This window comes from Lipotes vexillifer, unplaced genomic scaffold (genome assembly GCF_000442215.2).
Source record: "Lipotes vexillifer unplaced genomic scaffold, Lipotes_vexillifer_v1.1 scaffold1084, whole genome shotgun sequence".
Taxonomy (NCBI): domain Eukaryota; kingdom Metazoa; phylum Chordata; class Mammalia; order Artiodactyla; family Lipotidae; genus Lipotes; species Lipotes vexillifer.
The window spans coordinates 383,027-400,855 of NW_006785495.1; the positions used below are offsets into that span (position 1 = coordinate 383,027).

Genomic DNA, 17,829 nt, shown 5'->3' on the forward strand with positions numbered 1-17,829 from the left:
CTCTTTCCTCAGATATCTATTTGGTTGAGTCCCTGACCTCCTTCAAGTCTTCACTAACATCTTCCCTCCACAGTGGGGCCTGTCCTGACCGCCCTGTTCAGTACTGCAGTCTGCACCTACCTGCCCTGCACTCCTGATCCCTCTAGCCCTCCTCTGATCTTTCTCCTATAGTAGCCAGCATCCTCGGATTTACCATATAATTTATGTTGATGTTATTTTTATTTTTTAATGCTTTTTTCCCACTAGAATTAAGTTCTACAAGAGCAGAGATCTTTGTTTTGTTTACAGATATAAACTTTTAGAATAGTGCTTCATGTTCTTTAAAATGAATATCTAGCAGTCCTTTCGAGATATCTTGGTACAAAACCCCAAACAATAGAATTTAAAGTGCTAGGGTAAACTTTTTAAATTAATAATTTATTTCCTCAAGTAAGCAGTCTAATGCAGAAGATGTTTTCCCTCTGGGATCTGTTTTGAATTTTGGTTTAACAACATGTCAGCCATATGAGAATAGAGATTTTTCCCTTAACAGAGCTCTAGCTGCCCACCTGTTGCTATACTCTGATAGTACCTTTACCATCAAACTGTGGTCTTCAGACTTGTGTATAAGTACCTCTGGTGACATGCAAAGATTTTACCAGGTCCAGGTAGACCCAGATAGTTTTCAGGAACTCAGCTTCTCCTTCCTCAACTTCCATATGTATTTCCTAAAATTTTCTGCCTGAATACATACTTGTAATGGAGGCAACGTGCCATCTCCTTTCTCATCTCCTCTTCATAAGCTCTGACCTCTCCCATTGGAAAATAAAGATATACCGCTCACCCACTGATTGCCTCGGAACCTAAAATCCTCCTGAGTGTCATATGAAGGGACAATTCAAAATAATGTTTTAGATATTAAGAATGCAAATGACATAATGACTCGGTAAAATCTTCTTGCAAGTCCTGTGGTTTCTAATTGTTCTCAAAAAAACTGAGAGTTGTCATTCATAATTTCTGATGATAGATCACCACATGATTTTTGGAACATAACTCAGAATTTCATGGTTTTTAAAACATGAGTCTTAAATATTTTATGTTAAATATTGCGTAAAAGACACTTCAGATCGGTATAAACTGAACTTGAAAGGCTGATGGAGATTTTTTTCTGTAAGAAAAATCTTATTTTCTGAATATTAATAGTTCAGTTTATATTGTGATTTTATTAGTATTTGACAGATTTGTTTTAGTATTGGTTTTTGCCCTTCAAATTTAGAAAAGTGTTCCTTTTCCACAATCTTTAATACAAGCTTAAAATTAAAATTCATTGAAACAGATATATATAGGAAAGTGATTTGTAATTTTCCCAGCTGTTTGTTTTTTTTAGAAACAGTAGAGGGAACTAACAAAAAGAAAATAATGTAGAATATTAAAATTTCAACCCAGATTTTTTTCTCCCCATCAGATTTTATTCGAAGTGAATGTCTTTTTTGACTAAACTTAAGTTTTCCTTTAAACATACGAAATTGTTTAAGGAAATAAATCAGCTGTAATTAAAGTTAGGAAGCTTCTGAAACTTCTCCAATGCCAAGTATTAATTTTACTGAAAAGCCACTTATATTTATGACCATTGATTTATAGCTTATAGTCAAGAAAAATGTAGTTAATATCTGTAAGAATTTATGAAGAAGCATGGAACTTTGATTATCTGAACCAAGTTGCTTAGTATAAGCTCTCAGAGTACAGTATAAGCTCTAGAGGCATTTCTGCATCTTACTTCGGTTCTGAGACAGTTACTTCAGTGTGTGGCCTCTAAACTACCTAATTTTTGATACCCTACACTGCTGAAAGATAAAGTTAAAATTCCCTTCTCAAAACATTGGTAGCGACTAATATCAAAGTGTCTCTGTGACGCCAAAAGATGCCACATTTAAGTAATGTTGTGGTCAGAGGAGGAAAGAAGCTGATATTCCCCCTCTTCATTTTCTCTTCTGGATTCCATAAAAACAAGCATTACACTTGTCTACCTAACTTATTATCCTATCTTTTATAGGTGCTGATTAATTTCAGTTCAATATTTTGTGAACCCTATGAAGTATAAAGCCCTGTGCTGTAGGATAGTAAAAAATGAACCAACTTAGTTTCTGTTTCCTGGGAGCATAAAACCTAGGAATATTTTGTTGTAGTGTGTAGCTGAGATAGCACCTTTGAAGAGTTGCAGATGAATCTCTAAACATCCCACCAATCCCCTAATAGTTTTTTTTACTGAATTAACATTTATTAAACTTCTTTATAGTAAAAATTAGACATAACTACCTTTTGGGAGGAGGGAATTATTTTACTCCTCCCAAATTTTAGAACAGATTTACATTATCCAGTACAAAGAATTAAGTTCATCTTAGCTATTGTATTTTCTTTCAGATTCAACAGTGACCTCCTCATTCACTATTAGATTTGGTGATGCCATATTTACACTCTTTAGATTCCTAATATAGGCCTTCAGGAGCCCTTAGTTTTTCCCTTGTTCACTTTTTCATGTAGTAAGCTCTCACTGGCTGCCTATTAGGTTAGACACTATGCTAGGTACCAGAGATACAAGAGTAAGCAAAAATACAGCTTGATTTTATTGTAGTTTAACTCATATCTTCTTTCATCGTTCATGTTTATAAGCTAATGACAAATTGGCCTACATGTTCTCATACAGTTCTCACTTCTTTATTTTAGTTGTCTCTGAAGTAAATTCAGTTGTCTCTAGAAGTATCCTAGCTTTCTTAATTTTCATTTGAAGAAGAATTGACCCCTTAATCTCATTCACTGCTTAGCTCTGCTGTTAATGATAAAAATAGGGGTATTATCCATGACTAGTTTTATTCAGAAATAGTTTTATCTTGCTTTTTGAACACATTCTCATCATATCATTCATGATCACTTTTATGAAGTGATTCAAATAAAAGTAGTAAACAACAACCTTGTCCTCCTTAATCCAGCTTTTAGTTTTCTGCCATAAGTATATATTTAATTCATGATTTTGAGTTATCTATATAGTGTTCTCAGCCCCTCATTTTGTTTCATAAATGGTACTAATTTTCTTGAATAAGCTTTGATGTAATGCATACATTTGAAGTTAAAATAACTGTTATTTTGGTGCAAACTTTAAAGGCTATATATAAAAAGAATCAGAAGAAAGAGAAAAAACATATTTGCTATTGACATGATTGCCTGCCTAGAAAATTCAAGAGAGAATCAACTAAAAAACTACTAGAATTGATAAATGATTTTTATTTAGTAAGATGGCCTCTTGCCAGATCAACATTAAAAAGCACATAGTTTCCTTATATTAGTAATAACCAATTAGAACATGAAATATAAAAATTATCCATTTCATGATAGCAACCAAAATAATAATGCGTATAGGAATAATTTGGAAGATGCGTTGCAGACTCTTAATACTGAGGGGAATACAGTGGGGCTTTTTCACTTTTTACTCTCTATGCTTCTGTATTGTTTTCATGTTTACAGTGAGTATATATGTGTTTGTGTATAAATGTATACGCATATTACTTATACAGTCATAAATTAGTATGTTTAAAACCAAATAATTTAAAATAGTTTCTAACGTACACTGTTTCAGGGTGCCCAGGAACGGATAGATAGCTTGCGTCGAACTGGAGTGATCCATGAAAAACAGACTGCTGTGTCAGTAGAAAACTTCATTGCAGAATTGCTTCCTGACAAGTAAGAGGATTTTTTTTTTTAACATAGTTATAATTTTTTTAGAGAACTTACAAGACAAGATCTATTCTCTTAGCAACTTTCAAATGTACAAAAAGTATTATTAACTATAGTCACCATGCTGTACATTATATTCTCATGACAACTGGAAGTTTGTACCTTTTAATCCCCTTTATCCATTTTACTCCCCCTCCCACCCCTGCCTCTGCATCCACCAATCTGTCCTTTGTATCTGTGAGTTTGCTTTTCCCCCCACATGTGAGATCATACAGTATTTGTCTTTCTCTATTTGACTGACTTTGCTTAGCTTAATGACTTCAGTGTCCATACACGTTGCTGCAAATGGCAAGGTTTTCCTTCCTTTTCCATGGAATAATATTTCATTGTATATATACGTACATATATATGTGTGAGTGTGTGTATAAATCACATTTTCTTTATCATCAGCAGACATTTAAGTGGCTTCCATGCCTCAGTTGTTGGAAATAATGCTGTAGTGAACAGGGGGATGCATATGTCTTGTTGAGTTAGTATTTTCGTTTCCTTTGGATAAATACCCAGAAGTGAAATTTATGGATTATTTGGTAGTTCAGTTTGTGAGGAACCTCCATACTGTTTTCCATAGTGGTTGTACCAATTTACAGTCCCACCCACAGTGCACAAGTGTTCCCTTTTCTCCACCTCTTCGTCAACACTTGTTATTTCTTGTTTTTTTGATAATAGCCGTTCTAAGGTGTTATCTTATTGTGGTTTTGATTAGCATTTCCCTGGAGGATTAGTGACGTTGAGCACCTTTTCACGTATGGCCATCTGTATGTCTTCTTTGGTAAAGGAGGCTAATCAGATCTTCTCCCCATTTTTTTTTTTTTTTTTTTTTTTGGGCCACGGGCCTCTCACTGTTGTGGCCTCTCCGGTTGTGGAGCACAGGCTCAGAAGCCATGGCTCACGGGCCTAGTCGCTCCGCGGCAAGTGGGATCTTCTCAGACCGGGACACGAACCCATGTCCCCTGCATCGGCAGGCAGACTCTCAACCACTGTGCCACCAGGGAAGCCCTTCTCCCATTTTTTTTTATTGGATTGTTTGGTTTTTGCTGTTGATTAGTATGAGTTCTTTATATATTTTGGATATTAGCCCCATATCAGATATGATTTGCAGGTATTGTCATTTGGTAGGTTTCCTTTTCGTTTCCTTTGCTGTGCAGAAACGTTTTAGTTTGATGTAGTCCCACTTGTTTTTGATTTTGTTGTGTTTGCTTTCGGTGTCAAACCCAAAAAAACATCATTGCCACAACAGATATCAAGGAGCTTACTGCCTATGTTTTCTTCTAGGAGTTTTTTATGGTTTCAGATGCTATGCTCAAATATTTAATACATTTTGATTAATTTTTATCTCTGGTGTGAAATTGTGGTCCAGTTTTCCCAGCACCATTTATTGAAGAGACTGTCCTTTCCCCATTGCATATTCCTGGCTGTTTTGTCATAAATTAATTGGCCATAAATGCATGGGTTTATTTCTGGACTCTATTGCATTGATCTATATTTTTGTTTTTTATGCAAGTACCATACTGGTTTGATTACTGTTGCTATGTATTATAATTTGACATCAGGGAGCATGTTGCCTCCAGCTTTGCTCTGCTTTCTCAAGATTTGCTTTGGCTATTCAGGGTCTTGTGGTTGCATACAAATTTTAGGATTGTTTGTTTTATTTCTGTGGAAAATATCATTGGAATTTTGATAGGGATTGCATTGAGTCTGTAGCTTCCTTTGGGTAATAGGAACATTTTAATAATGTTCATTCTGCTAGTCCATGGGCATGCAATATATTTCCATTTATTTGTGTCGTCTTTAGTTTCTTTCATCAATGTCTTACAGTTTTTAGAGTAGACATCTTTCACCTGCTTGGTTAAATATATTCCTAACTCTTTTATTCTTTTTGATGTAATTGTAAATGGTATTTAAAAATTTTTTCTTCTGATAGTTTGCTATTAGTGTATAGAAATACAGCAAATTTTGGGGTATTGAATTTGTATCCTGCAACTTTACTGAATTTAACAGTTTTTTGGTGGTGGCTTTAGGCTTTTCTATATATAATATGTCATGTGCAAATAGTGACAGTTTTACTTCTTCCTTTCTGATTTGGATGCATTTTTTTTCTTGCCTAATTACTCTGACTAGGACTTTCAATACCATGCTAAATAAAAGTGGGAAGAGTGGGCATTCTTGTCTTGATCTTAGAGGTAAAAGCTTTTTAGCTTTTCACTGTTGAGTATATTAGCTGTGGGCTTGCCATATATTACTTTATGTTGAGGTGTGTTCCTTCTGTATCCACTCTGTTGAGAGTTTTTGTCATTAATGGGTGTCGAATTTTGTCCAGTACTTTTTATAGCTCTGTTGACGTGATCATATGATTTTATCTTTCATTTTGTTAATGTGGTGTAGCACATTGATTTATTGGCACATTTTGAACCATCCTTGCATCCCTGGAGTAAATCACACTTGATTATGGTATAGATCCTTTTAATGCATTGTAGAATTCGGTTTGCTAGTATTTCACTGAGGATTTTTACATCTCTGTTTTTCAGGGATATTGGGCCTTTAATTTTCTTCTGTGTAGTGTCCTTGTCTGGGTTTGGTATCAGGGTAATGCTGGCCTTGTAAAACGAGTTTGGAAGTGTGTCTCATCTTCTATTTTTTGGAAGAGTTTGAGAAAGATTGGTATTAATTCTTCTCTAAATCTTTGGTAGAATTCACCAGTGACACCATCTGGTTCTGGACTTTTGTGTGTTGGGAGGTTTTTGATTACTGAGTCGGTCTCCTTACAAGTAATCCATTTGTTTAGATTTTCTGATTCTTTTGATTCAGGTTGTGCGTTTTTAGGAATTTATGCATTTCTACTAGGTTGTCCAGTTTGTTGGTGTATAATGGTTCAGTAAGAGGCTTATTATGTTTCTCTTAGGAGCAAAATATGATTGCTTACACTGAATATCTAGTAAAAAAATGTCTCCTATTTTAGAACCAGAGAGAAAATTACGTTCTGGTCTAGCTCTATCATCTAACTATGTGACCTGTGTAGCTCAGCTCACATTTCTACTCGTTTCTCCTTTTTAATTATAAAATGGACATTGTATTCCCTGCATGCTAAGATTGTGTTAATAATCAATTACATATGATACAGTGATTTAGTTATTGGCTTGGATGTTGACCTCCAGTAACAATCATTTACACAGTCATTCAGAGTAATGGAAGGTATGGCAAGAGGGCCTGGAGGCAGTCACTAGGTTTGAGTTCTGTTGAACACTACCTCTCATCTATTTAGTTTGGGAAAAACCTCCAGCAACATAATTCATCATTTTTGTTTTAATATCTTTTCACACTGATAGGTATCACCAAACACCTGTCAGTAGAGGAACATATTTTTTTATTTTTTAAATTCTTGGCTGCATTGGGTCTTTGTTGCTGCACGTGGGCTGTACATAAAATGCTATGTGCATTTTCAGTGGAATTAACTTGATGTGGAGATGGTGTCAGATAAGATTCGTGAGTGATTGGGACTTGAGCTGAATTTTGAAGAGTAGGTAAAATTTGGTTAAGTAGAAAAGAATAGCTAGGACATTCTGCATGGAGGAAAAGTGTGAAGATGCTTAAGATGTATTCTGGGGTCAGTGATTTTTATCAGCTTGGCTGAACACTGTTGGATAGGAAATCAAAAAGTAGTTTGGGGACAGACTGAAGAGCTTTGATTGCTAGGTTGGGAAGTTTGAACTTTCTGTGTAAGCACCAAGCAACCATCCAGTGATGATGAATATTAAAAGGTTAACAGAGGGGGAAAATGAAATATTCATTTAAGGGCTACCTTAGAGATTCCATTGTGCCTTTTTCCATGTATTATGTTTTAATAAAAATTATGACTTTGATAATACTGAACTACTTTCAATACCATTTATCCCCTTCATCTTTTACAGTATTGTTAAGTGTCTTAATTGTGTATATATTTTAAACTCCTAAGACATTAGTATAGTTCTGTACACTCTATTCACTTATATTTATTCTCTGAATTCTTTACTGCATTTTTGGTTTTTCTGTCTGGGATCATTTTCCTTCTGCCTGAAGAGCATCCTTTGGTACTATATACATTGTGATGGAAGACTTTAGCCAGGAGTTCTCTCAGCTTTTGTCTGAAAGTGCCTTTAAAGCACCTTTATTTTCACAGGGTGTTTTTTTCTGGATGTAGAAGTCTGGATTGGCAGATCTTTTCTTTCAGTACTTTAAAGATGCTGTTGTACTGTTTTCTGGCTTCCATCATTTCTGTTACATCAGCTATCCAGCTTGTTTCTGTGAGTGTATTGTTTAGCTGCATTTAGGATTTTTTCTTTCATTTTATTTTTGCAGTTTTATGGTATGTACAGGGGTGTGTGTTTGCTTAGGTATTGAATTTTTGTGGATTCCCTGAGCTTCATTCTTTCTTTCATTGGATTTATGTCTTTATCAGTTTTGGAAAGTTCTTGGCCATTGTATCTTCAGAATTGGCTTCTGGCCCGTTTTCTCTCTTCTCTTTCTAGGACTATAATTACATGCTTGTTCACCTTCTGACTGTGCCTCAGAGTTCTCATTTGGTCAGTCCCCTCTTTCCCCTACTTCTTCACTCTGACTTTTCTCTCTGTTCTTTAGTTCGAGTATCTTCTGTTTACCTGTCTTGTGCTGTGTAGCCCATACACTGATTTTTTTTTAAAAGTAGATTTATACCTATATTTTCTATTTCGACTCTCTTTACCTCTCTCTTTCCTTGACTATGAGTCATATTTATTTTAAGATCTTTGTCTACTGAATCCAGTGTGTGGGCCTCTTTTAGCCTCCTTTTGGTGTGACGATAAGGTGCTGTCTTTGTGGATGCCTCATAATCTTTGAAAGCCAGGCATTGTTTATAAGAAACTCAAGAGTCTTGAGGTAATTTTGACAAGGTTCACTCTTCCCTCTAATAAACAGAGTAGTGAGGTGTGTGGAAGGGGTAGTTTGGTGCACTTTAGATAGACTGACCTGAGTCCCGGCTGGGTTGTGCTCAGGGTCAGCTGAAAGTCTTCAGCATACCTTTGAAAGGTTGTACCTGTCCAGAATGTTACTCCATTTTGTCTTCCTTGCTTCTACAGCTCTTGGTTGCCATTAGATATGACTTGTATACTCATCCAGCTTTTCATTGGGAGCACTGGTCTGCCATCAACTGCTCCATCATACCTAGATGTGCTATTTTTCCTACCTTTTTTTGAGCAGAAGACTAGCAAATAAGGAAGATTAGGAATAGTAAATGTAGGAAGGCTGTGGATGGTTTCCAGTATGGTTTAAGGAGCAGAGGATGAAAAGGCTGTAATATTAAGATACAGAAGGGGATTAGAGGAAGGACATGAGAACAAACAGCAAACCCGTGACGCAAAACACTTGATAGTTTGCTTTGGCTACTTCTCTCTGTGGTGTTCCCATGAAAGATAAATGCACAGAAGATAAAGTCAGGAAAGTACATGCTTATAACTGAGTCAAGAAAAGACCATTGGTGTTTGCCTCCTAATAGTAAAGCCAGTATAGACCTAGCTATTTGTGATAAACTTTGCATCAGTTCATGCTACATGAGGGAAATTAGCATGTTTTATACCAGAATGGAAAAATAACCTGTGTAAACATGAATTGTCCTTATTCTGAGAACTGTCCTTATTCTGAGATTAACCTATCAAGTTCTAAAACCAAGGGTTATGTGTGAAATGGGTTAAAATGTCCTTCTGTGAAGTGACTGGTGGTAGTGGATGGTCTTTCTTGGATAAAATACAAATCGGCATACCTGTGTCAGCTCCTCAGGTGCTATTTTGATCGTTTTCTGCTACATGAAATCTAAATGTCTTGGAACCACCACTCTTAAGCCTTTTTTAAGTCCAAGTAGCTTTCATGTAGGATTAGTTGAGTCTGTCTTATATCCCCAACTGCATGGAGCGGGTGAGGAGAAGGAGAGCATGCCTTAGCAATTGTCCTTGAGTGTGAACAGTGGAGACCACCACTCTTCCTCCTGCTGGGTGGGGAGTGGGAGCGGGGTGGAAGGACGGGAGGAAGGAGGGAGAAGACAGCGTTTCCTCAGCCAATAGCACTAGTCAGGGAAATGGAAGCGGTCTCGGTGGGCATGACAGTGACGGCAGTTTAGATTTGAGATGAGAAGAATGGGATATCCGGGTTGACACACTCGGGAGCGTGACAGTAGTTTGGAGAGGAAGGGGAGTTTTTCTCGTGTGCTCACTGGCATTGTAGGGGAGACTGCTCGTACCTTCAGGGTGCTGCTTTGCAGGATGTCCGTGCCGTACCTGGAAGCTTAGTCACTACAGTTATTCTCTGCCATCTGCATAATACACCAATCATGGAAAATAAAATACTGATTCATCATATACCAAATAAATTATTTAAAATAATGATTCATATAATAAATAAGGTTCTTAATTTAAAGGAAAGTTTTAGGATGTGAATACTACAGACATTATAAATTGCCATTTTAACACTCAAAGTTATTCTACATATTGTTTTGTTGTTTCTTTGAATATGTAAATAAGTTTCCTAATCATATTGTATTTCATCACACTTTAATCTGTATATTTTAAAATTTTCTTGCTCTGTATCTTGTCATTTAAACTCATGATTTCCATTTAAACTCATGATTTCCTGATTCTGGCTAGTTAAAATGCTAGTGATGTTACAGATGACCTCACCTAAGTCAGTTTTTAACTATCACTTTTTAAATTGAAGAAAGTTTTCTTGATTTCATGAGGCTGTTTTCAAAGACTGATTCGTTGTGAACGATTCAGAAAGTGTGATTAGAAGGAATTGTCAGGAATGAGGAGAGGATTTGTTATTTCCTGAATGAGTTTATTTTTATAGTAACTTTGCAACTTTGCAACTTGGCACAGCGTTGGTAATATAAATTTTCCCATATTTTAGCAAGTGACATTTTTAATTATGATGTTATTTGCATTTTCAAATGAGTAGATTTATCTGTTGCATATTTGAGCACCCCTAATTGCCATTCTTTTCTCCAAATCTTAGCAAGAAAAGGAACTTTCCATGATGAGTAATTGTCAATTTCCCCATTTTTTGTTTTTTCCTTCTCTGAATTAAGCCAACAGGGTAATTTTATATGTTGTTTTATAGATTGTCCTCTTGAAAATTTCAAGGAAATGTTTTTCTAATCAATCTGGTTTTATCTGAATGTTAGTACTTTATCTATTCACCATAACTCATTTAGCACATACACAACGTGAAACTCATACATTCTGTTGCAGATGGTTTGACATTGGCTGTCTGATAGTTGAAGACCCTGTGCATGGTATTCATCTAGAAGCATTTACACAAGCCACACCAGTACCCTTGGAATTTGTACAACAGGTTAGTTTCATCCTTTTCTTTTTCATTATGCTTCAGAGAAACCTGAAATACTGTTTTCAAAATAAGATTTTTCATTGGAAATATGGTATATTCTTGATTTTGCTTCACTCTTTTTCCTTTTAGCCTTTTCTCTTTGCTTTTCAATTTTCTATTCCTTCCATGTTGTTTTTAGTACCCCCCTACTTTCGTTTTCCGGCGGTCTTTGTCAAGATGAGCCATTACATGGTTAATGCTCTTTTTCTCATTGTTTTCTCTCTATGATTGTGTTCACTACCTTGTGATTGGAAAAAAATTTACCTATTCTGGTTTTATGTTCACCTTTCATTAACTGGCTCCTTTATCTCACATTTTATTTTCTGCTGTTACTCTAGTTCCTTTTTCTTTGTCCTCATCTTCCTCTTTAGTTTGTTTTATCTTTAAAAACATGCAGAAACACATTTAGAAGTTTACAAACCTTGGATGAAAGTCACGTCTTTTCGGTTTGTTGAAAAATGTTTACCTTACCTATCCACATAGTTTCCAGAAGAATGTTAGCATAAGAATGTTAGCATTAATATAAAATGGTTTTCATTCCTTCTGTATTTTTATGTACTTTTAATCCTTTCTTAAATGGAATAGAATGTAAGAGTTTGTTTACATTGAAATCCTTGTACTCTAAAGTGGTATTTTTCCTGTCTTCCATTTAATAGAATTTCCATCACATTTTTATGTATGTACCTTGTTAAATGTCATTTCAAAACTCTAAAGTTATTTGGGACTTTAGGTATTTGAGAATTTGCTAAAGCTACTGGGCTCTTCCCCAAGAGCATGCATGTATGATGTATGCACTCACATATAAATTTGGCTCACATGTTTACAGAGCCCCTGAAAGCAACCTGTGGCCTTAGGCGTTTACAGGTTAGGTGGGGAATAAGAATTTATGCTTGGAATTTTTAAGTTTATTGAACCTTTACTTACTTATACCATAATTTTACCAAAATTTCTCTTCAGAAGTTGAAGAAGACATTTTTATACATGGTACTATTAAACTCACTGCAATGTGAAGGTGATTAAAAGATGGTATGCTGTTATACAATAATTTAGAAAAATTACAGAAAACAGTTGATTTTCTAGGAAAATATTCTTGAATCACCAATGGCAGTTTATAACCATTAGGTTGAACCATATAAAATTGCTCATTGAAGTCAAAACCAGTCAAATTTTGGCAGTTTCATATGATTTAACCTAATTATCTTAGTGAAGCCTTTTGATGCAAGAGTTTCATCTAGCTCCAGAGTTTTAATGGTGTTGTGAGGTCTACAAGGTGTTCAAAGAATACATGATTCTCATGCATAGAGATGGAAAGTTTTCCATTTTATTCTGTGAGACTAGCTTGTAACCTAACCAAAAAATAAATTATAATAGTATCACTTAAGTAGTAAATGGTAAAACTAATAAAAGTTTGAAATATATTTATTAGAACATTAAAAAGGGTTCTGAAATGAATTCCAGGGTGTGGGGGGGTAGTTTTCCCCATGCCACCTAACAGTTCTATAACAGCTGGATATCCTATAATTCAACTCAATTCTGACACCTTTCTGCCTAGAAATAGTGTCAGATCCTACAGGTTAAGGGCTCAGTCCTATAAGACTGCCTGTACCCCTCCTTTCCAGACACCTATCAGTCACAAGTCCAGGTTGTTACCTGAACTTCTGACTGACTGGCTGTATATCAGAGAAAAATCAGAGATTCTCATAACCTGCTCTTTGGGTTTGATTAATTTGCTAGAGTAGCTCACAGAATCACCCTAGATCACAGGTTTATTATAAAAAGATGTAAGTCAGCAGCAGCCAGATGGAAGAGATGCATAGGGCAAGCTATGGAGAAAGGAGGTGGAGCTTCCATACCCTCTCCTAGTGTTCCACACCTTCACCAACCAAGAAACTGTCTAAACCCTACCCTTTTTAGGTTTTTATGGAGGGCTCATTAGATGGGCATGATGATTAAATCATTGGCTATTGGTGATTGATTTAAACCTCCAGTCCCCCTCTTCAGAGGTGCAGGGGGCCTGGGAGGGAGGAGTAAATAGGACTGAAAGTTCCAACCCTCTTCCCTTGGTAACCAGCCAAGTTCCTGGGAGCTCTATGCCAGAAACCAATGTTGAAGACCAGATAAATATTTTATAAATCAAAATATCACAATCTACTCCCTGGTCTTTGAACATGGATCCCTTATAGTAAAACAGTCATAAATGTTAAATGATACTGGCACATTACTGGCATCCCAGTTTGTCATTACTGTTTTAGTACATTGTCATATCATGAGAATGTCTCCCAGCATGAGGGCACATGGGTTTGCAGGATTCAAAAGCAGGAGTGGAAATTGTTTTCTGAAGTTCTCAGAAAGGGAAATTAAGGAAACAATCCCATTTAACCATTCACATCAAAATGAATAAGATACCTAGGGATCAACCTATGTAAGGAGGCAAAAGACCTGTATTCCAAAAACTGTTTAAGACTGATGAAAGAAATTGAAGATGACACAAACAAATGGAAAGATACCATGGTTTTGGATAGAAGAGTCAATATTGTTAAAATGACCATACTACCTAAGGCAATCTACAGATTCAGTGCAATCCCTATCAAATTACCAATGGCATCTTTCACAGAACTAGAACAAATAATTTTAAAATTTGACTGGAAACACAAAAGACCCCTAATAGCCAAAACAAACAATCTTAAGAATGAAGCTGGAGGAATCACACTCCCTGACTTCAGACTATGCCACAAAGCTACAGTCATCAAAACAGTATGAAACAAAACAGTATGAAACTGGCACAAAATACACAGATTTACTGTAACAGGATAGAAAGTCTGGAAATTAATTGACCCCAGGTGTGTCGGTTTATCTACAGCAAAGGAGGTAAGGATATACAATGGAGAAAAGATAGTCTCTTCAATAAGTGGTGCTGGATAAAGTAGAGAGCTACATGTAGAAGAATGAAATTAGAACATTCTCTAACACCATGTACAAAAATAAACTCAAAAGTAGATTAAAGACCTAAATGTAACACTGGATACTATAAAACTCTTAGAGGAACACATAGGCAGAAGACTCTTTGATATTAAATCACAGCAATATTTTTTTGGATACGTCTCCCAGAGTAATGGAAATAAAACCAAAAATAAACAAATGGGACCTAATTAAACTTAAAAGCTTTTGCACAGCAAAGGAAACCATGAACAAAATGAAGACAACCCGCAGAATGGGAGAAAATATTTGCAAAGGAAGCAACCAACAGGGATTAATCTCCAAAATATACAAACAGCTCATAAAACTCTACCACAGAAAAAACAACCCAATCAAAAAATGGGCAGAAGACCCAAAGAGACATTTCTTCAAAGAAGACATACAGATGACCAACAGGCACATGGAAAGATGCTCAACATCAATAATTATTAGAGAAATGCAAATCAAAACCACAATGAGGTTATCACCTCCCACCAGTCAGAATGGCCATCATCAAGAAGTATACAAATAATAAATGCTGGAGAGGGTGTGGAGAAAAGGGAACTCTCCTGCATTGTTGGTGGGAATGTAAATTGGTACAGCCATTATGGAGAACAGTATAGAGGGTCCATAAAAAAAACTAAAGTAGAGCTACCATATGATCCTGCAATCCAACTCCTGGGCATATACCTAGAAAAGACAAAAACTCTAACTTGAAAAGATACATGCACCCCTGTGTTCACAGCAGCACTATTTACAATCGCCAAGACATGGAATCAACCTAAATGTTCATCAACAGATGACTAGATAAAGAAGATGTGGTGTACATATATACAATGGAATATTACTCGGCCATTAAAAAGAATGAATTTGCAGCAACATGGATGGGCCTAGAGATTATCATACTAAGTGAAGTAAGTCAGACAGAGAAAGACAAATACATATCACTTATATGTAAAAAAAAAAAAAAAAAAAAAGGGTACAAATGAACTTATTTAGAAAACAGAAATAGACTCAGAGACATAGAAAGCAAACTTCTGGTTACCAAAGGGGATAGTGGGGGGTGTGGGGCAAGGAGATAAATCAGGAGTTTGGCGTTAAAAGATACACACTACTATATAAAAAGTAGATAACAAGGACTTACAGTTTCCTGTGCTATACAGTATTCAGTATCTTGTAGTAGTCTATAATGAAAAAGAATCCAAAAAAGAATAGATCTATACACACATATGTATAAATGAATCATTTTGCTGTACACCTGAAACTAACCCAACATTGTAAACCAACTATACTTCAATTTAAAAAAACAGCAGGAGGGATGTCAGAGATACAGTATTTGGCTTCACCCTTTCAGGCATGAGGTATAATAGAGCTAAGAGACGGTATCATCTCTTGCTCTGAGCCATTTTTTTCCCTTTTTTCCTTTTCTCCATTCATACCCTAACTTTTCCACCTTTGGAAGGGACATTAGGTTCAGCGACTGTGCTGGTCTAGATTACAGACGGCAGTACGAGTCTAGCAGGTGCCTCCCCCTCATCCACTTCTATTCAGATAAGTTAAGGTTACATAGGTGCAGAACAGGTGGGCTGTCTTTGCCACCAGCTCATATAGTAGAAATCACTGTTAGCCCCATTTTTTCAGATGGAGTGAAGGCACATCTTGCCCTATAGGCCCTTAGGAATTGTAACAAAGATTAAAAACATAGTTACAATAAAGGTGTTTAAAAAAAAACAAAACAACATAGAGTGCTGAACCAGAAACTGTAACTGAGCATTTGCCTCTACCACTGGGTAAGAAAAGCCCCGCCTAGAGTCACTGTCTCTACCTGTGAAGAACCGTTTGTAGTCCCCCAGGGCTACCAACTAACTTGCTAGCTATGTTCAGGGCCTTCCTAACAGGAAATCTGCCACATAGCCATCTGCAGTCTCTGTCTTTATTGCTGGTCGACAGAACAGTTTTTATTGGCATTTTGTGCCTCAGAGTGTACAAAAAGAATGTGTCTAGATTCAGCCCATCTCTGCACTGCTGCACTAACCCCATATTCACTCACTTCATGGACCCAGGTGGCCATCCTGAGAGAGAGCAGGGGGATATCTGCTTGTTGATTCCACTCACCTTCCAAGCCTGGAAAGGAGTTCTTCTGATGGGCATCAACATGTTCTAGTTTAATGCATCCCTCCAGTTCGCACAGTGATTTCCACAGGGTTGTGTGTCCCATATGGGCATCCTTTTAATAGGCCAGGTTTCCATTGCCCTCCTGCCTGACCATATGGCCAGGCCATTGACCGCTGCCCATGACTCAGTAAAAACCAGAAGATAGGAGATTATATCACTGTTCAATTCTTTCATCACTGCTGGGAAAACAGCATGCAGTTCAGCCTTGCCCGTCTGATTTGTCTTTACCTTCCTCAGTCAGAGCAGTGGACTTCCAAATAGTATGTTATCCATCAGTATTTTATCCATCCACCTTGGAACTGCTCCCCATAAACCAAGTAGCTCTTGGTTGGTTGTTCAGTTAAGAGCTGTTCATAGGGCACTGTCTACATGGCAGTTGGTTCCGGCAGCTTCTCGGGTGACTCCAAAATCTGTCCTAGAGGAAAAGAGACCCCGAGCTTGTTAGTCTCCTCCCTGTATTCCCCACACAGCATGATCCTGTATAAACTGTTTCCATTATGGTGGAACTCTTCCGGGTACTGCCATCCCTATTAGGGTGTTTCTCCATCATCCCAGACGTTTTGAGTAGTTCACATTTCAATATCATTTTATGTCCTTTAGTCATATGAGTAGCTTCAATTAATAATGTCCAGTGGCTAGGTAGTAAACACCCCTCAAATGGAAATTCTCTAGTTAGAAGTTCAAGTAGTCATTGCTGGGAGGCACTCACAGATTTTTGCCATAAGCCTCAGTCTACGTTCCACATAGGGCTGTGGCACAGAGACTTGTGTCCCTTCCAGCACTCCAACTTCTATTCCACACTGCAGGCTCAGACAATCTTACTGGTTCCATATCGCATGTCCAGTTAACAATGCTTGAAGGGTGGCTTTCCATCCCTTCTGTTTTACAATACTAGATAAGGGAAACGTTCTCCAGTGAGATACAGTGCCCATCCCCAAAATATAATCAGGTGAAAAAAAACACAGTCACTTCACATGAAACCAGTTCAAACACAGCAGGTCTCCTACAAACTTATACTGTAATTCCATCATCACTTATGTTCCTCACTGTACCCACATTGAGACTTCATCAGTGGGTTTTGGTTTTGTAATACTAGGTAGGGGAAGTGTCCCCCATCCAGGTAAAGGAGACACACTTCCTTATGTTATACCTGCTTAAACATTCAACTTTAATAATCCTGTCAACCATTACATTTTTACTTTCTTTCAGTCTAATTGTAGCACACATCAGGCCTTCACTAGTGGACTTTGGTAACACAGCTCAAGGGAAACTTCTCTTCTCCACTCCTGACCATTTTACTCACTCTTGTACAAAAGTCTTTGGGTCCCCAACTAGGGATTGAGCCAAGGGGTTTTGGCCCATTTGTCAGTCTTTATCTTGATTAATCTGCCTAGTCGCTGCCCCAGTTGATTGCTGCTTAAAATTTCTCATTGTCATTTCTACCTTCAGACTTTTAAAATTTCTCCTAACTAAGATAAATAGAGCAGACTTATTTGGGGCCCTTCAATGTTGGGGAACCAGCAGGGAGTCCCATTCAACCTTTGGTAG

General features: G+C 36.9%; 1 protein-coding gene across 1 annotated transcript in view; it reads left to right on the forward strand.

The window, feature by feature from the left end:
* Positions 1 to 17,829, forward strand: part of PRRC1 (proline rich coiled-coil 1) — a 37,369-nt gene that overhangs the window by 12,412 nt on the left and 7,128 nt on the right. The window contains exons 6-7 of the mRNA XM_007457609.1: positions 3,611 to 3,714; positions 11,016 to 11,118. Of these exons, the coding sequence (XP_007457671.1) occupies positions 3,611 to 3,714; positions 11,016 to 11,118 (207 nt within the window). The remainder of the gene's footprint in view (positions 1 to 3,610; positions 3,715 to 11,015; positions 11,119 to 17,829) is intronic.